Source organism: Callorhinchus milii, unplaced genomic scaffold (assembly GCF_018977255.1).
Source record: "Callorhinchus milii isolate IMCB2004 unplaced genomic scaffold, IMCB_Cmil_1.0 Scaffold8, whole genome shotgun sequence".
Classification (NCBI taxonomy): Eukaryota; Metazoa; Chordata; class Chondrichthyes; order Chimaeriformes; family Callorhinchidae; genus Callorhinchus; species Callorhinchus milii.
Genome location: NW_024704749.1, coordinates 17,905,373 through 17,928,625, shown reverse-complemented (window position 1 = coordinate 17,928,625; position 23,253 = coordinate 17,905,373). Strand labels below are relative to the sequence as shown.

Below are 23,253 nucleotides of genomic sequence, written 5' to 3'. Positions count from 1 at the left end.
GCGCCTGTCCCTTTAGTAAGGCGCCTGTCCCTTTAAAAGGTACCTGCCCCTTTAATAAGGCGCCTGCCCCTTTAATAAAGCGCCTGCCCCTTTTTTTCCCCCCGACGCGGGTTGTGCGCATGCTCCAGGAGGCGGTGTCCGCGCGGGAGCCGGAGTCATGGCAGCGGCCGAGTTGGCGCAGGTCCCGGATGTGGACATCGACGCCGACGGCACCTTCAAATATGTCCTCGTGCGCGTGTGCAGAACCGGCGGCGGCGGCGGCGGCAAGAAGGACATCGTGAGGGGCTGGTCCTGGGCCGAGTATCACGGTAACACCCCCCCCGGGAGGAGGAAGGGGAGATACCGGGGATCGGGCCTAGTGTCGCCGTGACGCCTGGGCCTGTAGTACTCCAGGGATCCGCTCAACATAGCCCGGCACCGCCCCCCCCAGCCCAGCCCCCCCCCCCCCCCCCCCCCAGCCCGGCCCCCCCTCCCCCCCCCCCCCCCCCCCCCCCCCCCCCAGCCCGGCCCCCCCTCCCCCCCCCAGCCCAGCCCGCCCCCCCCCCCAGCCAGGCCCCCCCCCCCAGCCCAGCCCCCCCAGCCCCCCCCCAGCCCAGCCCCCCCCAGCCCAGCCCCCCCCCCCCCAGCCCAGCCCCCCCAGCCCAGCCCAGCCCCTCCCCCCCAGCCCAGCCCCCCCAGCCCAGCCCCCAGCCCAGCCCCCCCAGCCCAGCCTGGCTCATCAGCAGAACCCTGGAAGGACAGACCAGTCACTGGGGGGGGGGGGGGGCGAGACAGGGAATCAGCTCCTAGTAACCCTGCCAACCACAGCCCTGTTGGGTGGGGTGGGATGGGGAGCGGGATATGGCACTCCCGACGAGCTGCGTTCCACGCAAATGGCTGCCCTCACCCCCTCCAAATAAAAACCCCTGACTCTGCGGATGATGTTGAAGTCTTGAGGGGGTGAGCAGCATCACCTCAAGGACTGTGGAGTCCTGTAGCTCAGTGGTTAGAGCACTCGCTTTGCAAGTGAGAGACCTGAGTTCAATTCCAGGCAGAGGGCGAAACCTTGGGCAAGTTTCCTTACTCCACACAGAGCCTAATAATAATCCCTCCAAAACCAAAAACAATAATAAATTGGTCATTTTCAATCTACGACTGTCTGTGGGACATTGCTGTGCGCAATTGGCTGCCGCGTTCGCCCACAAATATACAGTCAATTCACTTTACAGTGTGTTCTGTGAAGCGCTTCGGGACGTCCTCCCGACGTGAAAAGCGCTATATCAAATGCGAGGATTATTATTATTATTATTAGAAGTTACGTTACGTCAGGGCCAGTCTGGGGATTATGATAACCTGTGTCTTGAGCTGTTCTCTTTCTGAAAAGCAAATCGCGTGCCAGCTTACCTTAGATTTACTTGAACTACTTGAACTGTCACCCCCGCAAACTGCTCTGTGGCTGCTGTGTGTAAAAGCCTTTCCTGTCCTAACCTCCCTGTCCTATTCCCAGGCTACCGACAGCATCTCCCTGCATGAGGAACATCTCTCCTATCGGCAGCGCACAGACCCAGTAGGGGGAGCTGTCAAGAGTGGGCCAAACGCAAACTGGCACTGATCTCTCGGCCCAACGTATGTTATGCAGTAATGTGCAGACGCATTTTAGAGGGAAGAATGCCTGTGTTTCCTTTATTGAAAAACATCTAGCGAGTTAATACACTGTTTTGGATAGCGTAACAATGATTCTGGCTCAGGGTTTGCAGGGGTAGTTGGTGTTGGTGTAACATGGGCTTTTGTTTTTTTACCAACCACAGGTGATATATTTGATAAGGTGGTGGATCAGCTTGAGAAAAAGGGAATGAAGTGTGACTGCAAAGGAGGTGGTCGAATACAGCACAACAGCCAAGACAAGACCATCAATGTCTATGGCTATTCTGTGGTAAATATCTTTTCTAGCTAGATTAAAATTACTAGCTATTTACAGTAATTACAGCCTTCCCTCTTAACGATTTGACATACTTTGCTCTTGTTCTTTCTCTGTAGGGCTTTGGTAGAGCGAAACATGAAATCACTACAGAGAAATTGAAAGCCAAGTATCCAGATTACAGTATTTCATGGTCAAATGAGGGTTACTAACATTGCTGCAGTCTGACTGTATGCATAACACTGCACTCCGAGACATCCTCTATGTGAAGTGAGGGATTGATGGTGCATCAGGAGCTGAAATGCCTTTCATTGGCCTCAAGTCTTAAACCCTTTCCTGGAAATGTGCTGTGCGTCTTTCTCTGAGTAATAATGTAATGCTGTATTGTAAATTAAATTATGTCTGGTCCTCCTTGTTCTGTTTAACTGTGGCAGAGCATTTTGTATTGAGCATGAGGGTATTGCTACACATAAACAATGAAGAGACTGTTTCCATGAGAACCCTCTTTGCAAACTTGATGCTTTTTCAGAATTTATTTTGCCTTTGCGCTCTGAATTGGGACAATTCACAAAAGTTTCTATCCCCTGAGAACACGGAGATCAATTATCAATCCCTATCAGTACTTCCACCACTGTGATCAGCTAAAAGGGGATGATTACAAGGGGATGAATCTGGAAACCTTTTCATCTGTCGGTTTAATACCACTGCAGACAATGCATTAACTCACGAGCCATTAGGGAAGCCTGACGATTTCTATTTTAACCTGCTTTCCCTACCCGATGTTTCACCTCAGGTCTCCTGCAGTAGATGCTGCTCTATTGACGTCAGCAACTAACACACTTGAGAGGCTCTGCCAGATATCCTGCAGATCAGTGTTCAGGCTGTGTGCGCCTCCCAGTTATCCATGTGGTTTTGCTTCTGTTGCTGTTGCCATAAGCGTTCAATTCATTCCCAGGCTTTGCCAACCGCTGCCAGTAACGTCACCGTAAGACATCCGAAACATTAGGTTTCTTCATTCCTTTAATCTTTTTAATTGTTCAATGATTTTATTCTTGTATTTAAGCAGAAACTGTTGAATAGTGAGATTCGCTACATGTTAGTGGCAGTGTTGATTCTTTCCAGCAGAAATGCTTTGTGTCTTGTCTCAGGCGGTTGCGGATTTTGCTTTTGAAGTGTTTGAAATCTAGTCCCTATTCATATCACAATATCGTTGAGCATCTTCCTCACAGTGAGCAAGGCAGCAGCGTTCCCTCACTGTTGTCTCCCACACAGTAGAAACCCAAGAGAAGCAATCAGTTGCTTCAAGGACTGGAAAATGGCCACACCTTCCTATGAAATCCAACCCAGCACCAACCAGACCTGCTGAGACCTCTATACATCCCTCTAAATACTTCTCAGACCTACTTACACCCCAACCCACTACCTGGTGCCTCTACTGGACTGGCTCCAGCCTCCTGCTTGTCCCTCCTGCCGTCCATTCCACCATCAGTGACCGTGCTTTCAGCCCCTAAGCCCCGAAACTCTGGAACTCTCCTGCAATCCCTCCGCCTTGCCCCATCCTTCCCCAGCTTCAGGTCACGCCTGTCAACGATCACAGCCATGGTTAAGAGTACAGGTTGTTCACAAAGTCATGTTACCCCCACAGTGCACTGACCAACAACTGAAAACGTGGAAGAATGATGAAAATTGTGTTCAGAAGAACTTAATTGTGTTCAGTACAAGTGTTTTAACTGTTCAGGCGTCCAGAGGATCAGTGTGGGCGTGTGTGAGCACTGTCATTTTCATGGCAGATAATGATCCGTCGCCATGTTTGGCACAACCCGTTCTGTAACATGGATGGAGTGAGGAGGAAGTTACTGGTGTCAAAACATTGTTACGCTCGAGTCATTTGCAACAGAAAATAAAAAGCAATCATTGTAAGAAAAAAACAACAGTGGGGGGTGGTGGGTGGGTATATTGACTTTGTGAACAAACACCCGTATAATAGAACTTCTCCCAAAATGTGTGGAGAGTGAGTGCGTGGTGAGTGAGTGTGGAGGCGACTGTCTGCATGGGAATGAGTGAGTCAGTGAGTGATGAGGTGGAGCATTTTGAGACCACCTACTGTAAAAGGCACTGTATCAAATGCAAGGAACATTATTATTATTAATATTATTAATAATGCGTGGGTTTGACTGAGGGGGTAATGTGCTAGTGTTGAAAGAGAGAGTAGGCATGAAGCTGTGCTGAGGAACTGAGATGGCGAGTTGCTGATGCTGCAGTTAAAAAGTGATGAAGCTTGGTTTCCATTCCCAGTGATGCCCTCTTGACTTTTGATCACCGAAGTCCAAGTCATTATTTTGATTGCTGATAACTAGCTGCAGTTTTATTATCAGACTTGGTGCTCAGTTCAAGGTCAGTTGTTTAAAAAGTCTCCAAAAGTGAATGATTGTTAGAGGATTGGAATGAAACACAAATGCTGGAAACATCGAAGGAGCGTGTCGGCTACTCCTTCTACAACAGTAAATTGCACCTCTATATTTGTATATAAAAACATATAATGTACCACTGTTCGTGAGAAACTGCTGTGCACAATTGCCAGTCATGTTTCGCCTGCAAGTGCACAGTCACTCCACTTTACAATATATTCTGCAAAGAGCTTTGAGATGTCGCATCGAACTGATAAGGCGCTGTATCAAGTGCAAGGATTATTATTATGATTATTATTCACGTCAGGAGGACACCCAAGCATTTGCATTCCGAGCTGGGGGTTGGTGTCCAGAGGGGTGGAGGGGAAGGGAGGCGAGTGTGGGAGAATGACTGAAGCCATGGTCAAAGAGGAAGGTCTAGTGAATGTTTAACCCGGAACATTGATCTGCTTTTCTTTAAGATCCTGAACCACTGGTTTATTTCCAGCAGTCACTGGATTGTGCTTTTTATTCTTTTACTCCACAGTGACCTCACTCAGTCTGCACTGAGCCACTAGTTGACTTTGAAGGCTGAATAGTTTTTGCTTTCTTTTGTTCTCAAACCATTCACCCGCAATATTAGCTGTTTGATGAAGTTGAGCATCAACGTTATGCAAAACAATCAATAAGTATATGACCGCATGACTATAAACAAGGTGTTTCTTGTGTGAATTCTGTCTGATAGCTTCTCTGAATTAAGACTGCACAGGTTTGCTCCGGCTTCTGGTAGCTTAGGTCACTACAGACTCCATCAAAGTAGTTTTGGATGTGGCTGGAATTGCAGACGTTGAAAGTGCATGTTGTTTCAGCATGAATCAATGCAATGCATTCTTACATTTATATAGCATAGCTCCTTCACATCAGGAAGACGTCCCAAGGTGTCTTAGCAGTCCTGTCTTGGCTCCCTAGCTGGGGGTGGGAACCAAGGAGGGCAGGAAGGGCAAAGGATTGAAAGCTCAGTCTGAGTCAAAGAGGCAGGTGTTGAGACGGAATTTGAACAAGGTGATGGAGGTAGGGAGTGAAGGGATTCCAGGATGGAGTTCTAGAGAGTGGAGGCAGGTAGGTTGAACGCCTAACTGCCAATGGTGGAGTGAGTGACCAATTTTATTTGGGGGAATGTTGGCCAGGACACCGGGAGAAACTCACTTCTCTTTTCGAATAGTGCCATGGGATCTCCAACATCCACCTGAACAAGCAGACAGGACCTCGGTTTAACAAAGGTGTGCCTTATAGTGTCAGCTTAGACAATGTGATTCCAAGACCCGATGTGGGGCTTGGACCCACAACCTCCTGACTCCGAGGTGAGAGTGTTACCACTGAGCCAGGCTGACGCACTGTATGTTAGATCAATGTAGGAAGTCAATAAATATACAGAATTGCGACGTGTAGGTTTATTCTTATGGTTCTCTAGTGGTGGTTTGTATTTAGAGGTTAATGATATGGGGCTGCAGTCGTCTCTGAGGCGGTCTTTGTGAGATGAACACTGTTGCTAAGTAACGGCGTCTACTGATCCCACGTGACTTGAAGCGACATCTGCGGAAACATCTGTACGTGCCTGCACTTGCACAAGAAAAGCCTTTTAATCGTGTTGTCTCTCGCTGGTGAGCTCTGCAGAAGCCCATCGTCAATCCCCTTTACAGTATATCCTGTGAAGCGCTTTGAGACGTCTCATCGACGCGATAAGGCGCTATATCAAATGCAAGGATTGTTATTATCATTATTGCCTTTAGATGCTTTCTCCCAACATCAGAAACCTGCAACCGGCCATTCCCTTTCACTAGCTTGACCGCTAGTCTGACTCGGGAACGATGGGCTGGGGTCAGCCTCTGTGGGGCCTGCCCTTAATCCTGTAAATGGAAGATGGGTCATTTATTCCCAGTCATAATGGCTGATGACTTTTGTTATAATAAGGGCTTTGCTGTGCTGGAGTGTAGTGCTGCAGCAATCGCTCTCTCCTCGAGGTCTTGGCGGGAATAGGCTGCTTGATCAAAGCTATTTGTGGCTCAGGAATGGAAGGTCGCTACACTCTGCTGAATGTCTGAGCCGGGCAACAGGCCTGTTAATCTGCCTTCCTTCTTGGCCCGTTTGAAACAGGGGCCCGTAGTTCCTGATGTCAACCATACCAGGGAGGTGGGGAGCAGTGGTGGGTGGATGATGGATGGGGTGGGGGGGGGGAAATACTATGAGAGGGGAGCAGTGGGAGACGAGCAATGAGAGGAAATGTGACGTACGTGCTTTATATGGAATAAAGATGAAATCAGAGGCATCTCACACCCCTCTTTAATAACTGATAATAAGCCCTGCATTTGATGTAACAACAAGAATGCATTGAATTTATATATCTCGTTTCACAGGTGGATGGAATCTTGGTTTAATGTTGCATCTGAAGGACGGCACCTCCAATAATCCAGTGCTCGCTCCCCCGGAGAATATCAGCCTAAGCTGTGAGTTTCAAAATTCTGGCATGGGACGTGCAAATCGCCTACCTTCTGACTCGAGGAGCAAGCGAGACGGCTACTAACCGAGCCAGGTTTGACACCTGAAAGGCTATTTCAAGCAGTGGTTTGACATGTTGCCTTGCCTGCTCCCTGTCCTCCCCAATGCTGGAAACAGTGACGCCACATAGGGGCAGAAGGAAGGGATGGAGATGAAAGCAGATCCCCAGCACTGCTGCTTGACCTTAGCGGATTCCCTCCCCCTCCACCCTTTACCCCTTACCCCCCTCCCTTCCTCTTATTTCAATGTGGACATTGCTGCAGTCAGTAATTGCTTTTAGACTTTGTTTGCTTTGAAGTAATAAGGTTGCACACAATAAACCTCGATAAGCACCTAACCCTCAGCTCCAGCGTACAAAGAATATGTTTCTGATCTGATTGCCAGAGAATGGCTTTTGTAAGTTGTACTTCAGATTTGGATTTTGCTAATATATTTAAAAGGGCATCACGTACCCACAGGAGCGTGACCAAACTGCTTAATGGTGGTTGGGCTGGTTAGAGCAAATCAGTGCTAAATTTGTCTTAGTGTACAAAATTTCGCCCCAGGCAGGGTGAAACCTTAGGCACGTTTCCTTACTCCACACCCATGCCTCTGTTTACCTAGCAGTAAGTAGGAACCTGATTGTTAGTCGATTAGCTGGAGCTTTCCGTGGGTAATAATCCCTTCAAAAGAAAATAATAATAATTTGGTCACTCAACCCACGACTGTTTGTGGGGCACTGCTGTGCACAATTGGCTGTCGCGTTTCGCCCACGAAATACACAGTCGGCCCACTTTTGCAGTATATCCTGTGAAGCACTTTGAGACGTCTCAAAGACGTGATAAGGCGCTATATCAAGTGCAAGGATTATTATTAAAATAGTGTACAAGTCCCATAAAGTCAAAGAAACAGCAAGTGTGGAGGTTGTTCGGTTTGACATGTCTGTGCCATGATAGTTTATTCCCCACTATTAATCTCGCCGATTAATAAATCCCTGACCAGTAGCATGATTAATCCTAAAACGTGCTTCCCAGAATCAGCTAATACCCACAGTAAACTTCAACGTATCAATTAATCTTGATTAAATGCATTAATCTCTGATTGCTCCTGCTCTGCCATTGCTTGATCAAGGTTTCTGAATCTCTGTGTACAGTTACTGGCTGCCGCTCTAAAACCTTGCTGATTCCCACTTTGTTTCTTTTTTCCATTTTTGCTCCGTCTTTGATTTCCTCTTGTTTATTCTTGATCATTTTAATTTCGCTCGTTGCTTGTGGGACGTTACTTTTGCACAGCATGTGCCCACACCTTCACCTAAACAAAACACAGTCACTACACTAACACCAAGTCGCTAAATCACGTGAAGCGTTCACACACACGCTCCTGATATAAAAGGCACTATTATCAAATGTAAGGATTGTTATTATTTGCCTATATAACAACATTGCATCATTTCGAACCAGTCAGCTTTTGTAAAGTGTTTGAGCCTTTTATTTTCTTTAACATCTCTGTGTCAATATCGGTTATTCTTCCCATCACTTGCCCCACTTTCCTAACCTGTCATTCCCACCCACCTACAGTAAGAGCCCTTTCCTGGGTATATCCACTTTTACTAGAGACAGCCTGAGGGAGGCAGTAATGACCGGGAAAGGGGTTGATTCCTTAACTGCATAAAGTTAAATAATTTAAAAATATCCCCCTTTCAGAATGAAGGAAATGGGCTTAAATGTTCATGTTCAATATTACTGCAATAAACCTCTTAAAATAAAACTGGTCATTCAAACTTCATGGTGGTTTGTGGGATATCGCTGTGGTCAAATTGGCTGCCACATTTGCCTACAAAATGCACAGACGCTTCTTTATACAGTATAATAAGTCATAATCCTTGCAATTGATATAGCGCCTTATCACATCGTTGAGACAGAATATATTGTAAAGTGGATTGACTGTGTATTTTGTGGGCGAAACACAGAGCCTATTGTGCATAGCAGTGTCCCACAAACAGTCGTGGATTGAGCAACCAATTTTTTTTAAGGGATTATTATTCCTGGAAAGCGATCTGCCAATCGACTCACAACCGAGTTCCTACTTGCTGCTGGGTAAACAGAGACATGCAGAGTAAGGAAACATGCCTAAGGCTTCAACCCGCCCGGGTATCGAACCAGGGTTCTCTTGTTTGCGAGGAGCGCGCACTTACCACCATGATAAGGGACTCCTCGAGTATATGCTGTGAAGTGGCCCCCAGTACCGCCCTGGAGTGTTTGAGCTCAAATCCAAGTGCTTGAACCCACAACCTTATGCCCCTTCTCTGAACCGAGCCCAACCCGGACAGCAAAGCCCTCAGGTTTCTGCTGAAACGCCATTGCCATAACGCAGCTGCTAATAAAAGATGTTATTGCAAAACAGATCAGTATCTGGAGAATGTTCCATGTGATAACCTTGAAGTACAATCGAGGACAGCGACTATCTCTGTGTTCTCACATACAAGGTTACCCGGGAGCTGCTTCATTTTACCACATCAGTGGAAACACAGAACCATATAACAATAACCCTCGTATTCGATAGAGCGGCTTATCACACCGTCGAGACGTCCCAAAGTGCTTGTCAGGATTTTACCGAAAGCGGCAGTCCCATTTGGTCGTAGCACCGTTCATAACGATCGTCCATGAAGTGAGTGACATAACCACTGAAAATTGCAGCACAGAAGGAGGCCATTCAGCCCATTGTGCCTGTGCTGAGGAGACGTGCAGCTCCATTCTCTTATCCTTTTCCCCAAAACTCTTTTGTTAAATCCCACTCCTTCCCATCACAAGCCAATTCCTGAGATTCGGTCCGATTAACCCACGTTGATCCATTTCCACCATAAGATCTATATAATATATATTATATATATATATATAACTTTCTATAATTTGGTGCTTTAAGAAAATATAATTCCTTTTCTAAGTTGTTGCTGTTTGAGGTTTTGTATCGTAGTTCTGTTAGCTTTGTTTTTTGTTGCTCAAGTTAGGTGATGGTCACGGACAGAACTCATTTATTCTCTGCGGCTGGGGTGGTCCACTCCACAGGTCAGTGCTGATTAATTCAGTGCTTCGCTTGTTACCTGGTTTCTAGGAACTTCGGCTGTTCGTGAGACAAAAAAAATGCTGCGCGTAAATTGGCTGTCACGTTCTCCTACAAGTTACATTGCCCTGTATAGTAAATCCTGTGAAACACTTCGAGACCCGCTCCCTCTGTGAAAGGCGCTATATCAAATTTAACGATTATTGTATTGTAATGCCACCAAACTGCCTCGTGTGAAGGGTACTAGAAAAATGCAAGTTGTTGGTACTGATAATGAGCCTTGCTTTTGAATATAATGCCGTATCACGTCGTTGAGACGCCTCAAGGTGCTTTGCAGAATCTACTGTAAAGTTGTTGTTGTTATTGCTGTACAAAGTTCTTTTAGAAAGGCTCGTACCACAGAGGGTTAAAGGGAAGATGCAGCAGCAAATTCATGTGAGATACATTGCGCCAAGTTCAAGACAATTGGGAAATAGTTTAAACCCATTGATAGCGCGACTGAAGTCCACTCTTTTTTCAATGTGAGGAGCTTTGGCACACACACACACACACTGCGCTTTGTTGTATACTGCCTTTGTCACTGCTTTTATTCCACGGAGCTGATCGCACATCACGGAGGGTTTCCTCATGGGTGTCACTGCTCGTCTCATGCTGTTGCTGCTGGCCTCGCAAAGCCTTGACGGTAACTTTATCAACTTTTGTAAAGTAGCTTTTAAAACCTCGATTCATCCTGTAGCGAAGTACTTAAAGCACTCATCTCACAAGTGAGAGGACCCGGGTTTGATTCCCGGGCGGGTGTTAAACTTCAGGCAAGTTTTCTTATTCCACACGCCTCTGTTTACTTAGGAGTAACTGGGAACCCTGTTGTTTGTCGATTGGCAAATAGTCAGAAGCCCCACAATGATACTTGGAACCCATGTAGTCTATGTTGAAACTCCAATGCAGTGTTGAGGGAGTGGGTGTGGGGTGTATTGTCAGAGGTGCCGTCCTTCAGATGAGATAAAACAAGATCTGCCTATCCAGGTGGACACTGAAGATCCCATTGTACTATACTCTGATATGTTCTACAACAGTGTATGTTCTAGCTCTGTATACTATATATATGCTGTACATCCGATAGACTCTGATATATGGTCTCGCAAAGGAGTTCATGTTTGAAAATTAATAGTATTCTCTTTCCTCATCCTGACAGCAATTTCATGCAATTTTGAGGTGTTAGATTGCGATTGGAAAAACGACACCATGTGGATTCGAGACAATGGGAAAAACCCAAACCTGGCAAAGATTGGCCCCATGTACGATCATACCATAGGCACCGGTAAGATAAACACAGAGGGGCACCTTCTCTCATGACTGATGTAAAGGCTGAGCCAGATTTTGAAGGGTTCAAGCTCCATCCATGTCGAGGACTTTTGAGCTCACAGTCGCGGCTGACTTTTCAGTGCAGTGCTGAAAGGTGGGGAGAGCTGCATTGACAGATGTGCCGTCCTTTGAATTAGGCCTTAATCCAGTGTCTCATCTGTGCCTGTAGATGTTAAAGATTCTGTGACACTATTCCAAAGGAGAAATGTCTCCCTGTGTTGTAACCAACACAATGACCCCCCATCACCCCCCCACCCACCCCCACATATAAAAATGACCTACCTCTGTTTACTGGCAGTAAGTAGGAACGCAGCTGTTAGTCGATTGCTGTATTGGTTTCTGGAAGTATTTATCCCTCATAAAAAACAAATTGGTCGCTCAATTGTCTGACACTTTTCGCCCACAAAATTCACAGTCACTACCTTTACAGTATATTCTTCGAAGCTCTTTCTGACGTTTAAAACGACGTGATTAGGCACTACGTCAAATGTGAATATTATTATTATTATTATTATTAATTCCTGCCAAACACTTTAAGATGATATGCAATGATTGTAATAAGAATATTGTTAGGCCCTACCTCTAGCTGAAGAGCATGTAGTTGCGCATTAAAACCCCAAGTTCTTCCTCTCATTCGGTTTCTGCTTTTTCCTAATTCAGGTCATTACATTGTGGCTTCACAAAACTCTTCAGCTGCTCTCAAGGCTCGGGTGATCACAATCGATCAGGTAGCCACAGTAGCAGATCAGTGCCTTTCCTTCTATTATCACATGTACGGACCTCGGGTTGGTAAGTACAGTCTATGTGTTTCTATTCCCCCACCCCCTCACTCTCGCCATGCGAGAGGAAGAATGAGGAGGGCTGGAGCAAGAAAATACCCCAACGTATTGGTTAGAGGACTCGCCTCACAAGCCATATTACTTTAGTTAAAAAAAACTTATTTAGTGAGCTATTTATTTATAATTTTCTCCCCACGGAGACAAGTGCCTGACATGCACAACAGATGGAAGGACCAGGAGCAGGAACTCTGGCTGTTTTTTCCTCCCTAATCCCGGGAAGGCTGGGGGCCAGTGTAGCCTCCCGTTGATCAGCGCATTGATTCCCTGTAATATGGACTTCTCTATAAATGCGGAGTGCAATAGCGCATTGATTGGAACACTCGCCTCGCAAGCGAGAAGACCCGTCTTCGATTCCCGGGCAGGGCGAAACATTAGGCAAATTTCCTCACCCCACACACCTCTGTTTACCGAGCAGTAAATGGGAAGCTGCTGATTAGTCACTTTTCTGGGGGTGATAATCCCTCCGAATAAAAGAACAATAATAATAATTTGATCACTCAATCCACGACTGCTTGTGGGACCCCGCTGTGTGCTATTGGCTGCCGCATTTCGCCCACAAAATATGCAGTCAATTCACTTTACAGTATATTCTGTGAAGTGCTTTGAGACGTGATAAGGCGCAACATCAAATGCAAGAAATATTACTATTAGTGTTAGTATTATTTTCATCTTTAAGATGCAGCTCTATCCACTGCACCATCAGGGCTGCCCCCTGTAGCTGCTACGGCTACATTTCATTGCTAACAAAATTGATCCTCATCCTCGCCACGAAGGAGATCCCACGGCCTCAAACCCTGTATTAAAACTGTGGGAAAAACACTCTTCTCCTGTGTTCAGTGAAACGAGGAACATTGGCTCTTTTTTACAATCATCTCAAGTACGCACAGTCTATCCAGATCACACCTTGCACCGCTTCACATTTCCCCGCCCCATTTTGCAGGAGTCACAAGCTGTTCCGACAACGCCTTCCCCTCTTCCTCGCTCGCTCGCTCAGCCGAAGAAAGCAAGGGATTGATTTCAAAAAAACGCTAAAGTAAATAACACGGAGGTTTACTCCACGCGCCTCCGTTTTATGAGCCTGTGGAAAGTCGCTGTACAAATGTAATGTGTTGCTGCTGTTGTTGTTGTTCTCCCTGCAGGGACACTGAATCTGATAGTGCAACAGTTGGGGTCTGCCGAGGTGCTGCTGTGGACAAGGACAGGAACTCACGGGAACCACTGGCGCCCTGGATTTCATACAATTCCACCCCAGGCCCAAAGTTTCCAGGTAGGATACTCATGAGGATAGTGCTTGGGATTCGTTTGCAGTATTACACACACAGTGCTTAAGGTCTCTTGACAAACATAACTCGCGGATAATTTGTCACTCGGCTTCCCTGCTGGTTCTTTTGTACTAGTGAGGCACCGAGTCCTGGTCAAAGCACTCTGCTTAGCTCTCCACCCCTCTCGAACCCAACCTCTAGCCTCGGGTGCAAACCCTCGACTGTCCAGCACCTCGGGACGTCCTCCTGACGTGAAAACCGCTGGAGCTCCACTGCCTCGCCCCCTCCCTTCCCTCCTTCAAGGCCCATCTCAAGACCTTCCTCTTTGACCATGCCTTTAGTCAGTCTCGCACCTCCACCCCCGTTTACCCTCCACACTTCTTACTCCAACCGCTTGCTTGGGTGCAACGAACTTCACTGTCCAGTGCCTTGGGACAGCCTCCCGACATGAAAGGCGCTCCATAAATATAATTTGTTGTCGTTGCTGACCTCAGCCAAGCTACTGGTAACGTGGCTGAGGTGAGCAACAAGTCGTGGATTGAGCGACCAAATTTGGGAGTTTTAATAATGATCCCCGAGGAAGCCTTTATTCTAGTACAAAGAGGAAAGGCCGAGAGTTTTGATGGTTTGCGCACTTTGATTGCAGCTGATGTTTGAAGCGAGTTCCAAAGACGGGGCTGGGCACATCGCTCTTGACGACATCACTGTTGTGACGGGCTCCTGCAAGCCTCAGAGATTCTGCACGTTCGAGACAAACACCTGCGGGTTCACCGCAAACAACCTCCCGAACTGGGAGCGGCAGAACGCTGCCGGTGGGAGCATCGCAAGCAAACCACCGGCCGATCACACGTCGGAGACTGCTGAAGGTGAGAAGATGCTGGTTTCTCTTTCGAATCGTGGGTTCTTTCACATCCTCACAGCGTCAATATAAAAGAAAAAAAAGAAAATAACAATAAAAACATTGGGCAAGTTTCCTTACTCCACACGCCTCTGTTTCCCCAGCAGTAAGTAGGAACCCGATTGTAAGCCGATTGGCGGATCGCTTTCCGTGGGTAATAATCCCATCAGAAAAAAAAAAAAAAATAATAATAATAATAATAATAATAATGGTCACTCAATCATTGACTGTTTGCAGGACACTGCTGTGTGCAATTTCTGCCGTGTTTGGGCACACAAAATGCACAGCCAATCCACTTTACAGTATTTTCTGTGAAGCGCTTCGAGACGTCCAAATAATGTGATGAAGTGCTATATCGAATGGAAGGATTATTTTTATTATTATTATTATTAATGATAACCTCTCTTCTGATTATTTTATTAAAACCCCCAGAAAGACAAAACAAAACTCCTTTGATCGGATTGATGCGCCAAGCAGGTACGTTATGTGGCTTTGTTAGAATTTTACTGTCAATACTCTTGTTGTGTTTAGGATACTATATGATGGCGGTCACCGGCGACTACAATGTGCCGAACGGCTTCAAAAAGCTACTGACCTCAAGTCTGCAGGAGCCCACGCCACTGGGAACGTGTCTGCACTTCTGGTTCTACATGAACGGAAAGAATCCAGGTACCAGACTTTACAACAAACTGCGGAGAGTAGCCAAGCCCTCACTTAATGTAGAAAAATGGCTTCGGAATTTAGGAATTGTCCCACGATTCTGTGTGATCTTGAATAATAACTGATGTATAATAAAAATGATTCATTATTAATGATAATAATAATGTGGTCACTCAATCCACGACTGTTTGTGGGACACTGCCGTGCGCATTTGGCTGCCACGTTTTTTTCCGTGAAATATACAGTCGCTCTAAAAATATCTAACAATATATAAAAACATATAAAAATACACTTTACAGTATATGCTGTGAAACGCTTTGAGACGTCTCGAAGATGTGATGAGGCGCTAGATCAAATGCAAGGATTTTTTTTATTATTATTATTGTGGTTGACCATTTTCGCAGGGACTTTGAATGTCTATTTTGAGGAGAACAATCAGAAACGATACAGAATCTGGAGCGAGAGTGTGGGACAGGGAGATGTGTGGCAACTGGGCACAGCAAACATTAAAACGGCCTACAATTGGAAGGTAATCTGGCGCGCAAAGGCTGAAACAGCTCTTAGTCCAGTGAGCAGTTAATTTACTGGATGAGATCCAGTCAAGTATAAGCGCTATAAGTCCTGTAGGAGTCTTTGGGACGTCTTTGGGCGCTTTGGGACGTCCTCCCGACGTGAAAAGCGCTATATCAAATGCAAGGATTATTATTATTATTATTAAGTCTCTAATTATAGATTACGAGTGAGTTAATGAATCTCATTTCAACCAGGAATGTCTCTTCCCGAGACTGTGCCTTTCCTCCATTTCTGACCTAGTTCAGAACTGCGATACTGATGCAGTTTCAACCCACGAGGAGCCGATGGAAACAAACCACTTCCCGACGTGCTCATTGTCTAGGCTGACGCTCTAGTGCAATGCTGGGGGGCGCACGGCATTTTTGGAAGTGCCATCCTTCGGATGAGATATATAATAACATGGTCCTGTCTGCCTGCTCAGGGGCACGTTAAAGATCCCACGGCACTATTGGAAAAGAGAAGGGAGTTTCTCCTGGTGTCCTGGCCAACAATCCCTCAGATAAAATTGGTCATTGACTTCATGTGGGACATTTTTTGTGGGACTTTACTTGTGCGCAAAATGTTCGTTGACAAACGCAGGCACTGTCCTGATCATGAGGTAATGTAAGACCCTCCGAGACATTTCGACGTTACAAGCGCTGTGATCAGATACAAAGGATTATTCTTGTCAGAATGGAAATTGTCGTTTGGGAATGTGTGAGCGCAGCTGGTAATAAATGCTCTGGTGAAGTGCAGTGGACAAGGCTCACTGTCCATCTTGTTCTGTAGGTATTATTTGAGGCGGTTGGCGCAGGATCAGAGGACTCGTACATTGCGCTTGACGATGTGAGGTTCAGTGAAAAGGCCTGTCCCACACCAGGTACCTGACGCTTTACACCTGTACTGTACCCCCACTTCCCACCCTCCCCACCCGCCCAAACAAACAAGTCCATTGCTCATACGTAATCAGCCTCCTCGCCACATCCCTCAATCCTTCCTTCTCCCAAACATGCATCCAGTCGCTGCTCGGACCTATTGACACACTGTGTGCTTCGGTCAGTGAAATGGATTCCATGTTCTATGTGCGGCAGGAGTCTGTGACTTTGAGCAGAATATCTGTAGTTGGCGGAACAAGTTAGACCCTGGCCTGGATCAAGTCGACTGGAACCACAGAAAAAGCGACAGCCACAGCATCTACAAAGGCCCAAACGAGGACCATACGCTGGGGACCAGGGAAGGTACGTATGATTCATAAATCTGTCTTACTACAGATATTATACAGTCTTTACATACATTCGCATGCAGTCACTGGTCGTGTGATCGGTGTGGTTACTGTTGATGCTGTTGCTGTAGTAATAATAATAATAATCCTTGCATTTGATATAACGCCTTAACACGTCGTTAAGACGTCTCAAAGTGCTTCACAGACTGTAAAGTGTAGTGACCGTGCATTGTGTGGGCGAAAACGTGGCAGCCAATTGCGCGCAGAAGCTCAGTGTAGAATTTCCACCTAACAGTGTGTATTATTTGGATCGGTTGACACACACAGGAAAACCCAACACCGTGGTTAAGAGTTCCTCAGCCACCTACACACCTAGGTGTACATATACAGTACTTATTTCCCTGGGTCTAGCATAGAATGGGAAGAGGGATGCACCCTGTTTACCTAAAGCCGGAGGGTATCAGGTGCAGGCTGGCGAATCAATGTGAATTGGTAAACATTGGCAAAAAGGAGTCCTGTAGCTCAGTGGTTAGAGCACTTACCTCGCAAGCGAGAGACTTGGGTTTGATTCCCGGCAAAATGCTGGGCAAGTTTCCTTCCTTCATACTCCTCTGTTTACCCAGCAGTAAATTAGAACCCGATTGTTAGTCGATTAGTGGATCTCTTTTCCGGGGGTAATAATTCCTTCCAGAGAAAAAAAATAATTGGTCACTCAATCCATGACTGCTTGTGGGACGCTGCTGTGCGCATTTGGCTGCTGCGTTTCGCCCAGAAAATATACAATCAATTCACTTCACAGTAGATTCTGTGAAGCGCTTTAAGACGTCTCGAAGACACGATAAGACGCTATATCAAATGTAAGGATTATTATTATAAAAAGGAAAAGCGGGAAGGAAAGAGTTTTTGCGGGCCCCAGCGGTTTGTAGAGTTGCCGGTTTTGAGTTCAGTCTTCACAGATCCGGCCATCCTGGTCAGGCCTGACTGACTTAATAATTATCCCATCACTATAGCGTCCAGGAATTCAGAGCAGCTTGAGGGACGATTGCAAATATCTTGCTCCTCTGACCCCAGCATTTTGCAATGTCTCTTCCCTGCAGGTCATTACATGTTCCTGGACTTCAGTGCCATCAACCGCGAAGAGAAAGCATTGCTGATGAGTGAACACTTCCCACCAACCGAAGGATCCTGCTTTATATTCTCCTACTATGTTGACACCGTCTCTCTGAGTAAGTTCCTTTGTGACTCTGAATCGTCCTTCTTTAAGTAGCGTTTTACTTAACAGTCAAATGTCTTCGCCGCTTCCTCCCTTTCCTCCTTCAAGACCGGTCTCAAGACCTTTCTCTTCGACCGTGCCTTCAGCTCCCCTCTCGACTCTCTACCCCCTCCTCGCTCCCTCCCTCCCTCCCTTCCCTCCCCTCACCCTGAACATTTCCCCCCTGCTCAGGTCCCAACCCAACTGTCCAGCGCTTGGGACATCCTCCCGACGTGAAAGGCGCTCTATAAATGAAATCTTGTTGTTGTTGTTACCATAATCCTCAGCAGACTCCACTGGCTGCCTCATTTCCCAGCGCTATGAGATGTCCTCCTGACATGAAAGGCCCTGCATACATCAATGTAGATTGGATTTTGGAATGACTTTTAAGATCATTGTTCCAACTTGCCCTTGCTCTGCCCTGAAACCTGCTGTAAAATTTATTATAAAAGTTATTTGCTCTTGTAATATTATACGTTTTAACCGTGCATCTTATCTGAATTCCTCGTAGCGGACAGCATGCTCAAAGTGACCTATTACCCAGGAACCACAAATGTCATCTGGAGTGCAGCAAATTCCCGGGGAAATCGATGGGTAACTGTTAGAGCCACAGTCGAGAGCCCAGTGAATTTCCAGGTAATTGCTAACATACTTTAATCACTCGGGCTTAGTAGTTAGGGCTTCATTGCATTAATCGATGATGGATTTCAAGATGCTCACACTCATCTTCAAACCCCTTCATGCCCTGGCACCTCCCTACCTCTCCGACCTGCTTACTACCCAACCCGCTGCCTGCCGCCTCCACTCGACTGGCTCCAACCTCCTGCTTGTCCCTCATGCCCTTCCTCCGTTCCACCATCAGTAACCACTCTTTCAGGCACAGCGCCCCAAAACTCTGGAACGCTCTCCCTCAAACCCTCTGCCTTTCTCCTTCTTCCCCATCTTCAAGTTGCACCTGAAGACCTTTCTCTTCGACCGTGTTTACGGTCACACCCCCACCCCAATCACCCCCTGGCTTGGCGTCCGGCTTCTCCACATTTAAGGGCTCTGAGACGCTATCCTACTTGAGGGGCACTATATAAATGCAAGTTGTTGTTGATCTTTTAAAGCATGCTGTGACTGTATTGATGGTAGCACACAAAATGCCTGATAAAAGGACAATTTCATAGATGTCTCTTCGTGTGGACTAAAATGTACAGGAGTTTCCAGACAGCTCTTTGCTTCCAGTTAAAAACCTCAGAACCTGCTTCATTTAACAATTTGACTGTTGTTCCTGCGCAAGTGTGGCTTTTGTTCAATCCCCCGGTGGCTTAATGGACAAATACCCTGTGTGGCGTGTCTCAGCGACGTGTAGACCTGGAAGATCTATGGTCTGTGCTGATCTCAGCTGAGGGGATACGATTGACCTCAGCAACCCCTTGGCCAGCTGAAGGGAAGTCAGATTGCATTCCTGCTCCTCACTGCCATCTGGTGATCTCTGCTGAAAAGTCCACTTAATAGACATTGGAGGCAAACAGCATCAGTCTCAGGCTGGGTCAGTCTTCAAATAAACTGTTGCTGTCACATTTACATCACGTGATTTGGCACAGAAATTAGCCATTCAGCCCAACTCGTCTATTCCAGTGTTAATACCCCACACAAGCCCCCACCCCTCCCATTCCCCTCTCCAATACCTCTGTACTCCCTTCACCCTCATGTATGCATCAAGCTTTCCCTTCCCTTGCCTCCTTCAAGGCACATCTCCAGACCCTCCTCTTCAACCAGTCACTGCCCCTACCCCTACCTTCCCTGCCCGCCACCCCTCCTGACTACCAATGTAAAGATGTCAAAAAACATTTCCAACGTTTTTTGGGGGGCATGACTTTAGCATCCCTAAATGTTTTTACTGTATCTACATTTGTGCTAAAGGACTGGGCTGTGTGCTTTCACTCGCTGAGCTGAGACTGTGAGATCGTTTCGCCCACAAAATACACAGTCAATCCACTTTACGATATATTCTGGGAAGCGCTTTGAGACATCTCAACGACTTGGTGAAGTGCTGTATCAAACGCAAGGATTATTTATTATCATAATTATTATTATCCTGTGTTTATCGCGATAGATTGTTTTTCATGCCACAAAGTCGGACTTTGAGGGTTTTGTTGCCATTGATGACCTTGAGTATTACCCTGGAATCACCTGTGATGGGGTTTGGACGAATAATGCACACGGTAAGACAATTGGTTATAACTTAATAACAAAAAAAAGATCGTTCCCATGATAAGCATATGACTTTTAATCATCAGTGTAACATAACTCTCGTGGATATTCAGCTGTGACATTTTCGGTGTAAAAACAACTTGTGTTAATGAAACCCTCACGTTAAATGACCCAAGAGATTCTTCATCAAGTGGCAGTAACTTCCAATCCAACGAACCTATCCTGCAGCTTAAATAAACCCAGAGAAATAAACCCACCCATTCTTATCATCTGGAAAGTTAAGTTCTTAATGGAAACTCACTGAGCCCCAAAGGTAATCAGCAATAACACCCTTGGTATACATCTAAGCCCCACATCTTTGCTCTCAGACCTTGTCACCTTCCCTTCATAGGCCACAAACCCTTCCCCTGTCCCTGGATCCATCTATAACTTAAAGAGTGAGGTTGATAGATTTTTGGTAGGTCAGGGTAATACGGGATATGGGGAGAAAGCAGGAAAGTGGAATTGAAAGGATTGAAGTACAGATCATCCACGATCGAATTAAATGGCGGAACAGGCTCGAAGGGCTGAACATCCTCCTCCTGTTCCTATGTTCCTTTATTTTTAAGCTGATTTTACATAGATTCATAGACAGGAAAGGGCAAAAATGCAAGTACTCCTGGGACACTCCCTCTCATTATTATTGAGATCATCCAGACTTGACACACTTTGTCTCGGTCATCTCCTTCCTCCCCCCCCCCCCTCCTGCATTCAGCACTGTGTGAATGGGCTTTAGGATGTCCTACCGACATGAAAGGTGCTGTGTCAATGTAAATCGTCCTGTACGTGGCTTCAGTTAATGGAGGGAAACCAAGTCTGATTGCGGTTTCTTGATTCAATGTAGGTCACAACCATATGGTCGGGGTAGGAACCACGGCTGCCATTTTGATCATTGTCCTGATTGCCGTCATGATCGGGACTATTTACTGGCTAAGGAAAAGAGGGGCCAGCCTCTTAGCAACCAGCCCGAGAACCAGCACCGACACAGGCAGCGCGACTGGCAGTGGCCCCTGTGGATTTGACAACGTGATCTATGAAAATCAGAGCAAGGTAAAGGGGCAGTAAGCCTTGTGGCGTAAGCAGAGGATGCAGTTTGCATTTAGCAGGCACTGAAGCGGGCTGCACAATTGCATTTTAGTTGAAAAACACGTGAGCTGGATGCCTTTGAGTTAGATTAACTTTTCGACCGTGCCTTCGGTCACCCTCCTACCCCTATCTTCCCCGCCCTCTACCCCTCCTGATCCCAACCACCAGCTCGGGTGTGGATCCTTGACTGTCCAGGGCTTTGGAACGTCCTCCTGACATGAGAGGCGCTAAACAAATGTAATTTATTGTTGTTGTTTAACCAGATAAAAGTTTGCCATTGCAACTGATATCAGGCGAATTCCTGCTGCTTGTCCAGCTAATAGGAGCACCCTATAGAGCTTTGGCATGGAACAACATCAACAACTTGCATTTATGCAGCGCCCCTCTCGCAGGGTAGCGTCCCGGAGCGCTTGACAGTGGCAGAGCATGACTCTGAGTCGAGGGGAGAAGGGAGGTGACCGTACGTACGATCAAAAAGGAAGGTCTTCGGAAGAGGGATAGAGGAAGAGAGTTCCAGAGTTTCAGGGGGGCAGTGGCTGATAGCGTGACCACCGATGGTGGAACGGAAGGGACGAGGGGTTAACAGCACCGGTGTGGGGAGGATCCCAACCTCCAGGGATTTATTTGTCCTGACGATAAACCAGGCTGCCTGGATCAGGAACCGGACTACTGCTGCATTGAATCAACTTGTCTACAAGTCAAGACAAACAATACCATCCCAATCGAAGCCCGGCTGTACATTAATGCAATCAGTTGGCACAATAGAATTCAATGTATTGAACTAATTGTAAATATTATCTACAGCCAGGCTTCGTGTGGGAACTGGACGAATCTTGGGTTGAGGTGATGGAGGTAAAAATGTTTAAATGCAGAGACTAGTCACGATATTGCTGCAGTGGCAGAGGGTGAAGACTAATAGCAAAGCAATCTCCCTCCGCAAACAGATCACTTTCGGGCAGCTGGGTCTAGATTTGCTCTCGTTTTCTTAGCTTTCCAGAGTGTCCAGATGAGCTGTGTGGCCATACTATTATGAAGCGCTTTGAAGGTACTTTGACCTTGTAGGTGCCATTAGCAAATGCATGGATTATTAATTTTTATTGCGATTTCTTTTGCCCTCCAGGAGAGAGTCATTGTCGGCACTTTGCCTTCCATTGAACAAACAGCGCCATAGAGACCAGTGCAGCGGAGAGGGAGACTCAAATCACTACCTTGCTAGATCCTGGCGCAAGACAGTTTTTGAATGGTTTTCTCTTCAACACAATTAGCTTCCAAAACACGCAAAAGCAAACACACTGAATTCCCGACGCAGAATAATGACCACCTGTAAACCGTTCGCCCCACAAACCGTTACATTATATACTATACAGATATATACGTAAATGGCATTCCTTCCTTTCTGAAGGGAGCAAAGTGTGTTTTACACGTTCTGACGTCACACCGCATAACAGGAGTTATTTGTCATCATTGCTTTGCAATTTTCATCCACCTCAAGAAGGAATAGCTCTGTTTCAATTTCTGAAGTGCTTCATGAGTTGCCCGGAAGGAACTTCCACGACGACGACAACAACAAATTGCATTTGTATAGCGTCTTTCACGTCGGTAGGATGTTCCAAGGTGCTGGAAATGTCTGCTGGAAACACTTGGACTGACTGTGTTCTGTTATGCTATCATACACTACCTCACTTTATAACAAACCATTTTACAATAGCAAGGCTTCTGATCACACTAGTCACCAAATAGACATCCACCTCCCCCACCCCCTCAAAGAAAGAACAACTGCTCCCCGGACTGCTTTTTTCTCTTAGAATCAAGTGTTATACTATCTGGATTTGTTAAATCTTGATCCTATCCCGTGCTTTGGGAGCCTTGTTTTCTTTTAAATTCTGGTTTACTTTTGTGTTAATAAATTTGAGACTTGTAGATTTGGTTTGTCACAAGTTTAGTGAATGGGGTCAGTCGGGCCAGCGTCAGCACAACTTACAGCAATTTCCCTGCTTTACGTC

General features: G+C 46.3%; 2 protein-coding genes across 2 annotated transcripts; both read left to right on the top strand.

Annotated features, from left to right (window-relative positions):
* The first annotated feature begins 109 nt into the window (after positions 1-109).
* Positions 110-2,397, top strand: phpt1 (phosphohistidine phosphatase 1). Its single transcript, XM_042337697.1, has 3 exons — positions 110-308; positions 1,788-1,912; positions 2,017-2,397. Exons 1-3 carry the CDS (start codon positions 158-160, stop codon positions 2,107-2,109), a joined length of 369 nt encoding a protein of 122 aa, XP_042193631.1. The 5' UTR covers positions 110-157; the 3' UTR covers positions 2,110-2,397.
* Positions 2,398-10,276: 7,879 nt separating this feature from the next.
* On the top strand, positions 10,277-23,170 carry mamdc4 (MAM domain containing 4). The gene is made up of 14 exons (XM_007900230.2): positions 10,277-10,561; positions 11,072-11,197; positions 11,902-12,030; positions 13,220-13,347; positions 13,989-14,208; positions 14,772-14,909; positions 15,305-15,429; positions 16,242-16,332; positions 16,544-16,690; positions 17,772-17,900; positions 18,438-18,562; positions 20,028-20,136; positions 21,009-21,214; positions 22,371-23,170. The coding sequence occupies exons 1-14, from the start codon at positions 10,507-10,509 to the stop codon at positions 22,419-22,421; spliced, it is 1,779 nt and encodes a 592-aa protein (XP_007898421.2). The 5' UTR covers positions 10,277-10,506; the 3' UTR covers positions 22,422-23,170.
* Positions 23,171-23,253: the final 83 nt, after the last annotated feature.